The sequence below is a fragment of the Pseudophryne corroboree genome, chromosome 1, assembly GCF_028390025.1.
Source record: "Pseudophryne corroboree isolate aPseCor3 chromosome 1, aPseCor3.hap2, whole genome shotgun sequence".
NCBI classification, from domain to species: domain Eukaryota; kingdom Metazoa; phylum Chordata; class Amphibia; order Anura; family Myobatrachidae; genus Pseudophryne; species Pseudophryne corroboree.
The window spans coordinates 119,373,914-119,382,466 of NC_086444.1; the positions used below are offsets into that span (position 1 = coordinate 119,373,914).

The 8,553-nt window shown below is 46.3% G+C and overlaps 1 protein-coding gene across 25 annotated transcripts in view; it reads left to right on the forward strand.

Moving 5' to 3' along the window:
- DDX4 (DEAD-box helicase 4) overlaps nt 1–1,144 on the forward strand; it is a 1,188,488-nt gene extending 1,187,344 nt beyond the window's left edge. For 24 of the 25 annotated variants that reach the window (XM_063962294.1, XM_063962347.1, XM_063962252.1 and 21 more), the window contains one exon: nt 743–1,144. In XM_063962294.1, the coding sequence (XP_063818364.1) occupies nt 743–829 (87 nt within the window). In that variant the 3' untranslated portion in view covers nt 830–1,144. The remainder of the gene's footprint in view (nt 1–742) is intronic. The other variant, XM_063962463.1, reaches the window with a different exon arrangement.
- Nucleotides 1,145–8,553: the final 7,409 nt, after the last annotated feature.

Genomic DNA, 8,553 nt, shown 5'->3' on the forward strand with positions numbered 1-8,553 from the left:
TGCCGAGCTGCAACTTGGTCTGGGTCGAACATGTTTGCAAAGTTCTACAAGTTCGATACTTTGACTGAACTTCAGATCATCAGAAGCCAATCAGTTCTGCAGGAGCCTCCGCGCTCTCCCTCCCATTCATGGTACTAATGTGGACCCCAGCATCCTCTAGAACGTAAGAGAAAATAGGATTTTGAAATCCTTTTCTCATAGTCCGTAGAGGATGCTGGGCACCCGCCCAGTGCTTCGTTTTCCTGCTTTCATTATTTGGTTCAGTGCAACTTCGTTTTAGTTGAGTACTGCATTGTTACTTGGTAAGTAATGTTTCAGCGGTTGCTGAGTTTTCAAGCGAAGTTAGCTTGATGTGCCTTGTATGTGTGAGCTGGTGTGAATCTCGCCACTATCTGTGTTAAATCCTTCTCTCGAAGATGTCAGTCTCCTCGGGCATAGTTTCTAAACGGAGTCGTGGGAGGGGCATAGAGGGAGGAGCTAGCCCACACTCTTAAAGTGCCAATGGCTCCAGGTGGACCCGTCTATACCCCATGTCACTAATGTGGACCCGAGCATCCTCTATGGACTACGAGAAAAGGATTTACCGGTAGGTAACCAAAATCCTATTTTTATAATAAAACACGCAGCATGACTTATTTCAGGTTTGTTTCCAGCCACTTTAAATCCATTATATGCAGTACAACACTGATTTAATGGTTTAAACCATACTTGAATAATAGTTTTTGCTTTGTTTTCAATACAGAAAGGTGGCTTTCAAGAAGACAATTACAGCAGTCAAGGATTCTCACAAAGTGCTACTGTTGCAGATGAGGAAGAGAATTGGGGGTAGTTAAAAAGCGATACGAAAAAACAAAATGAAGACCGCACACTAGTTATAGAATTCGTTTTTGAAAAACCATGTGTTTGTATGTTATAAGCATTAAAATACTTGTTCCAGATGGCTTAAATATTATTATGTTAACTAGTTAGTATTCCATTATGGAAACAGGATTTTGGTTTGTAGTACTACATGTAACAGCTCATTAAACTCTGTTAAGCACACAATTAGTTTTTTTTTATGCTAATGCAGATTTGGATGTGTTTTCCCAATTGTGCATGTACAAAAAATGTGCTGAGTGCAAAATACAGCTTTACATGTCAAATATTTTGAATGTTCTGGTTTTATTTAACTTCACAATTATTGAAAATGTGTAATAGTGTATTGCAGTAAGGAGAAACAATTGTGTAATCATTAAGATTACATAGAACAAGGACAAAATAAATGTGTGTGTGTATATATATATATATATATATATATATATATATATATATATATATATATATATATATATATATATAATATTACACACGCGCGCACACAGTATCACCTGCCTGTGTGCACGTGGTCTTTACGGATGGGGAGCTGTGAAGAAGGAATCTAGCATGGCACTGCTAGACATGTCAAAGTTATTTGTCTTATGAATCAAACTGCACATAGCTAAGTGCTGTTTGAATAATGCATGAAATATCTTTGACAAGCCCTGCCATGCGGATTCCTTAATATCTCTTATGCCAGATGAGCTATCGGCTTGGTTTTTGACTTACGAAGGTTTCCCAAACAAATACCTAAAAACTAATTCAAGATTTTGTCCTAATCAACCACCAAAGGGGCAAATCAAATCTTCAGTCAGGGATGCTATTCTGCCACCAAAGAACAAGACTGCCATCATTATTTACACACACCTTCAGTAGTTCGATGGAGCAGAAATGTATTACAGGTCTATGGACTTGGTGGTGTAAATGGAGTTCCCCAACCCTCCTGGCCTCCCAGCCCACAAGTTTCTCCTCCAAGTGGGGGTTCCAGTGATGTTGGTGTGGAACCTTAACCCGCCCAAGCACTGTAATGGCACCAGGCTGTGAGTGAAGGCCCTCCTCCGCAGGAACGTTATCAAGGCCACAATGTTTACCAGCTGTGCTCGGGGGGAGTTTTGATCATACAACTCATACCAATAGAGTACTGCTTTGAGTTAAAGAGGCTACAGTTCACCCTAAAGGTCTAATTTACATTGACCATCGACAAGTCCCAGAGGCAGTTGCTGAAGGTTGCAGGGATTGACTTATAGGAGGACTGCTTCTCACATGGGCAGTTCTATGTTGCCTCCTCCAGAGTGAGCCCAGCCAGTAGCCTGGTGCTATTAGCACCCGAGGAGAGAACCACCAATGTGGTTTTCTAAGAGATCCCCAAGTAGAAAAAAACTTATAACCCATCTTCAGTTAATTCATATCTAAAAAAAAATTATAAATATCTTAATACATCTATTACGCTCCTGTACGCCAGAGTCATAAATTGAAGTAAGCATTTAAGTTAAGATTGGTGAAGAAAATGGAAACCGTAAATAATGAAGGTCAACTTAATTCAAACCGAGCACATCAGCTAGGGTGTATATATTGGTCCAGCACATCCCATGTAAGCAATACTTTGCTGGTTGCCTGCTTAAAATAATCACCCATAATCAATAAATATTTGAAAGTGCTCTGTTTATTAAGCAAAGTACAAAACTGCTGTTCCCCTCTTCTAGGTGTTAAGCCACAACTGTGCAGGATTTTACAGTATTTTTTATTCATCCCCTTCAAAGTAAGATTAAAACCTGTACATTTGTCTTGATATCTTTCAGTAGAGATCAATTACTTGCTCCCAGTTTAGTTACAAGCTCCATGTTTAGAGGTATGTTATGTCCTGATGCAGTGCAAGACTCTCTCAATGCAATTTTCATTTCCTATTACAGGTTGAGTATCCCTTATCCAAAATGCTTGGGACCAGAGGAATTTTGGATATCGGATTTTTCCGTATTTTGGAATAATTAGATACCATAATGAGATCTTATGATGATGGGACCTAAATCTAAGCACAGAATGCATTTATGTTACATATACACCTTATACACACAGCCTGAAGGTCATTTAATACAATATTTTTAATAACTTTGTGTATTAAACAAAGTTTGTGTACATTGAGCCATCAAAAAACAAACGTTTCACTATATCACTCTCACTCAAAAAAGTCCGTATTTCGGAATATTCCGTATTTCGGAATATTTGGATATGGGATACTCAACCTGTACTTTGTCAGAGAGTTGTCATTTTCTAGAAGCCCATGCAAATATTTAATTTGTAAACCATATCCTTATACAACAATCGTGAATATTTCTTATGACTTGCTCAGATGATCTTATTTATACCACTTTTAGACTGAAATTGCAGGTCGCAGCCGGGAGCCTGACACGGGTGCTACCTGGCTGCGTCCTGCGTCAGCCCCCTTTCCCACCGGAGTCACCTGCCCGGCATATTGCTGGGTTAGGGACGTTGCCTGTGACGCAACGGGGGCGGCGCTTGGAGATAACATGATCTCCAAGCACCGCCTGCACATACACTGTAAACGGGAAGCTGGGTCGTGCGATCCAGCTCCCGTTTACACTGCACCGGGTTGAACACGTGTACAACCCTGCAAACTACCGGAGTTGAAATACCGGGTCACTCGACCCGGATTATTCCAACTCGACCCATTTACACCGAGTGCATGATAATCTTCTAGCATTTGGCATCTTTTTTGCGCAAAAAAGTGAATTTCTCTGACGTCCTAAGTGGATGCTGGGGACTCCGTAAGGACCATGGGGGAATAGCGGCTCCGCAGGAGACAGGGCACAAAAGTAAAAGCTTTAGGATCAGGTGGTGTGCACTGGCTCCTCCCCCTATGACCCTCCTCCAAGCCTCAGTTAGGTTTTTGTGCCCGGCCGAGAAGGGTGCAATCTAGGTGGCTCTCCTAAAGAGCTGCTTAGAGTAAAAGTTTTTTATTTTCAGTGAGTCCTGCTGGCAACAGGCTCACTGCAACGAGGGACTTAGGGGAGAAGAAGTGAACTCACCTGCGTGCAGGATGGATTGGCTTCTTAGGCTACTGGACACTAGCTCCAGAGGGACGATCACAGGTACAGCCTGGATGGGTCACCGGAGCCGCGCCGCCGACCCCCTTGCAGATGCTGAAGAGAGAAGAGGTCCAGAAATCGGCGGCTGAAGACTTCCCAGTCTTCTTAAGGTAGCGCACAGCACGGCAGCTGTGCGCCATTGCTCTCAGCACACTTCACACCAACGGTCACTGAGGGTGCAGGGCGCTGGGGGGGGCACCCTGGGCAGCAATGAAAGTACCTATGCTGGCTAAAAATACATCACATATAGCCTCTGGGGCTATATGGATGTATTTAACCCCTGCCAGGTTGTCAGAAAAACGGGAGAAGCCGCCCGCCGAAAAGGGGGCGGGGCCTATTCTCCTCAGCACACAGCGCCATTTTCCTACACAGCTCCGCTGCTAGGAAGGCTCCCAGGCTCTCCCCTGCACTGCACTACAGAAACAGGGTTAAAACAGAGAGGGGGGGCACTTATTTGGCGATATTATATATTAAGATGCTATAAGGGAAAACACTTATATAAGGTTGTCCCTGTATAATTATAGCGTTTTGGTGTGTGCTGGCAAACTCTCCCTCTGTCTCCCCAAAGGGCTAGTGGGGTCCTGTCCGCTATCAGAGCATTCCCTGTGTGTGTGCTGTGTGTCGGTACGTGGGTGTCGACATGTATGAGGACGATGTTGGTGAGGAGGCGGAGCAATTGCCTGTAATGGTGATGTCACTCTCTAGGGAGTCGACACCGGAATGGATGGCTTATTTAGGGAATTACGTGATAATGTCAACACGCTTCAAGGTCGGTTGACGACATGAGACGGCCGGCAAACCAATTAGTACCTGTCCAGGCGTCTCAAACACCGTCAGGGGCTTTAAAACGCCCATTTACCTCAGTCGGTAGACACGGACACTGACTCCAGTGTCGACGGTGAAGAAACAAACGTATTTTCCATTAGGGCCACACGTTACATGTTAAGGGCAATGAAGGAGGTGTTACATATTTCTGATACTACAAGTACCACAAAAAAGGGTATTATGTGGGGTGTGAAAAAACTACCTGTAGTTTTTCCTGAATCAGATAAATTAAATAAAGTGTGTGATGATGCGTGGGTTTCCCCCGATAGAAAATTATTGGCGTTATACCCTGTCCCGCCAGAAGTTAGGGCGCGTTGGGAAACACCCCTTAGGGTGGATAAGGCGCTCACACGCTTATCAAAACAAGTGGTGTTACCGTCTCCAGATACGGCCGCCCTCAAGGAGCCAGCTGATAGGAGGCTGGAAAATATCCTAAAAAGTATATACACACATACTGGTGTTATACTGCGACCAGCGATCGCCTCAGCCTGGATGTGCAGCGCTGGGGTGGCTTGGTCGGATTCCCTGACTGAAAATATTGATACCCTTGACAGGGACAGTATTTTATTGACTATAGAGCATTTAAAGGATGCATTTCTATATATGCGAGATGCACAGAGGAATATTTGCACTCTGGCATCAAAAGTAAGTGCGATGTCCATATCTGCCAGAAGATGTTTATGGACACGACAGTGGTCAGGTGATGCAGATTCCAAACGGCACATGGAAGTATTGCCGTATAAAGGGAAGGAGTTATTTGGGGTCGGTCCATCGGACCTGGTGGCCACGGCAACAGCTGGAAAATCCACCCTTTTTACCCCAAGTCACATCTCAGCAGAAAAAGACACCGTCTTTTCAGCCTCAGTCCTTTCGTCCCCATAAGGGCAAGCGGGCAAAAGGCCAGTCATATCTGCCCAGGGGTAGAGGAAAGGGAAGAAGACTGCAGCAGGCAGCCCCTTCCCAGGAACAGAAGCCCTCCACCGCTTCTGCCAAGTCCTCAGCATGACGCTGGGGCCGTACAAGCGGACTCAGGTGCGGTGGGGGGTCGTCTCAAGAGTTTCAGCGCGCAGTGGGCTCACTCGCAAGTGGACCCCTGGATCCTACAAGTAGTATCCCAGGGGTACAGATTGGAAATTCGAGACGTCTCCCCCTCGCAGGTTCCTGAAGTCTGCTTTACCAACGTCTCCCTCCGACAGGGAGGCAGTATTGGAAACAATTTCACAAGCTGTATTCCCAGCAGGTGATAATCAAGGTACCCCTCCTACAACAAGGAAAGGGGTATTATTCCACACTATTTGTGGTACTGAAGCCAGACGGCTTGGTGAGACCTATTCTAAATCTGAAATCTTTGAACACTTACATACAAAGGTTCAAATCAAGATGGAGTCACTCAGAGGAGTGATAGCGAACCAGGAAGAAGGGGACTATATGGTGTCCCTGGACATCAAGGATGCTTACCTCCATGTCCCAATTTGCCCTTCTCACCAAGGGTACCTCAGGTTCGTGGTACAGAACTGTCACTATCAGTTTCAGACGCTGCCGTTTGGATTGTCCACGGCACCCCGGGTCTTTACCAAGGTAATGGCCGAAATGATGATTCTTCTTCAAAGAAAAGGCGTCTTAATTATCCCTTACTTGGACGATCTCCTGATAAGGGCAAGGTCCAGAGAACAGTTGGAGGTCGGAGTAGCACTATCTCAAGTAGTTCTACGACAGCACGGGTGGATTCTAAATATTCCAAAATCGCAGCTGATTCCGACGACACGTCTGCTGTTCCTAGGGATGATTCTGGACACCGTCCAGAAAAAGGTGGTTCTCCCGGAGGAGAAAGCCAGGGAGTTATCCGAGCTAGTCAGAAACTTCCTAAAACCAGGCCAAGTGTCAGTGCATCAATGCACAAGAGTCCTGGGAAAAATGGTGGCTTCTTACGAAGCGATTCCATTCGGCAGATTTCACGCAAGAATTTTTCAGTGGGATCTGCTGGACGAATGGTCCGGATCGCATCTTCAGATGCATCAGCGGATAATCCTGTCTCCAAGGACAAGGGTGTCTCTTCTGTGGTGGCTGCAGAGTGCTCATCTACTAGAGGGCAGCACATTCGGCATTCAGGACTGGGTTCTGGTGACCACGGATGCCAGCCTGAGAGGCTGGGGAGCAGTCACACAGGGAAGAAATTTCCAAGGAGTGTGGTCAAGTCTGGAGACTTCTCTCCACATAAATATACTGGAGCTAAGGGCAATTTACAATGCTCTGAGCCTAGGAAGACCTCTGCTTCAAAGTCAACAGGTGCTGATCCAGTCGGACAACATCACGGCAGTCGCCCACGTAAACAGACAGGGCGGCACAAGAAGCAGGAGGGCAATGGCAGGAATTTTCGCTGGGCGAAACTGTCAGCGGTGTTCATTCCGGGAGTGGACAACTGGGAAGCAGACTTCCTCAGCAGGCACGACCTCCACCCGGGAGAGTGGGGACTTCATCTGGAAGTCTTCCACATGATTGTGAACCGTTGGGAAAGACCAAAGGTGGACATGATGGCGTCCAGTATGAACAAAAAACTGGACAGGTATTGCGCCAGGTCAAGAGACCCTCAGGCAATAGCTGGGACGCTCTGGTAACACCGTGGGTGTACCAGTCGGTGTATGTGTTCCCTCCTCTGCCTCTCATACCCAAGGTACTGAGAATTATAAGACGGAGAGGAGTAAGAACTATACTCGTGGCTCCGGATTGGCCAAGAAGGACTTGGTACCCGGAACTTCAAGAGATACTAAGAAGGGACTTGCTTCAGCAAGGATCATGTCTGTTCCAAGACTTACCGCGGCTGCGTTTGACGGCATGGCGGTTGAACGCCGGATCCTAAGGGAAAAAGGCATTCCGGAAGAGGTCATCCCTACCCTGGTCAGAGTCAGGAAGGAGGTGACCGCACAACATTATCACCGCATTTGGCGAAAATATGTTGCATGGTGTGAGGCCAGGAAGGCCCCCACGGAGGAATTTCAACTCGGTCGATTCCTGCATTTCCTACAAACAGGAGTGTCTATGGGCCTCAAATTGGGGTCCATTAAGGTTCAAATTTCGGCCCTGTCAATTTTCTTCCAGAAAGAATTGGCTTCAGTTCCTGAAGTCCAGAAGTTTGTCAAGGGAGTACTGCATATACAACCCCCTTTTGTGCCTCCAGTGGCACTGTGGGATCTCAACGTAGTTCTGGGATTCCTCAAATCACATTGGTTTAAACCGCTCAAATCTGTGGATTTGAAATATCTCACATGGAAAGTGACCATGCTGTTGGCCCTGGCCTCGGCCAGGCGAGTGTCAGAATTGGCGGCTTTGTCTCACAAAAGCCCATATCTGATTGTCCATTCGGACAGGGCAGAGCTGCGGACTCGTCCCCAGTTTCTCCCTAAGGTGGTGTCAGCGTTTCACCTGAACCAGCTTATTGTGGTACCTGCGGCTACTAGGGACTTGGAGGACTCCAAGTTGCTAGATGTTGTCAGGGCCCTGAAAATATAGATTTCCAGGACGGCTGGAGTCAGGAAAACTGACTTGCTGTTATCCTGTATGCACCCAATAAACTGGGTGCTCTTGCTTCTAAGCAGACGATTGCTAGTTGGATGTGTAGTACAATTCAGCTTGCACATTCTGTGGCAGGCCTGCCACAGTCAAAATATGTAAATGCCCATTCCACAAGGAAGGTGGGCTCATATTGGGCGGCTGCCCGAGGGGTCTCGGCTTTACAACTTTGCCGAGCTGCTACTTGGTCAGGGGCAAACAC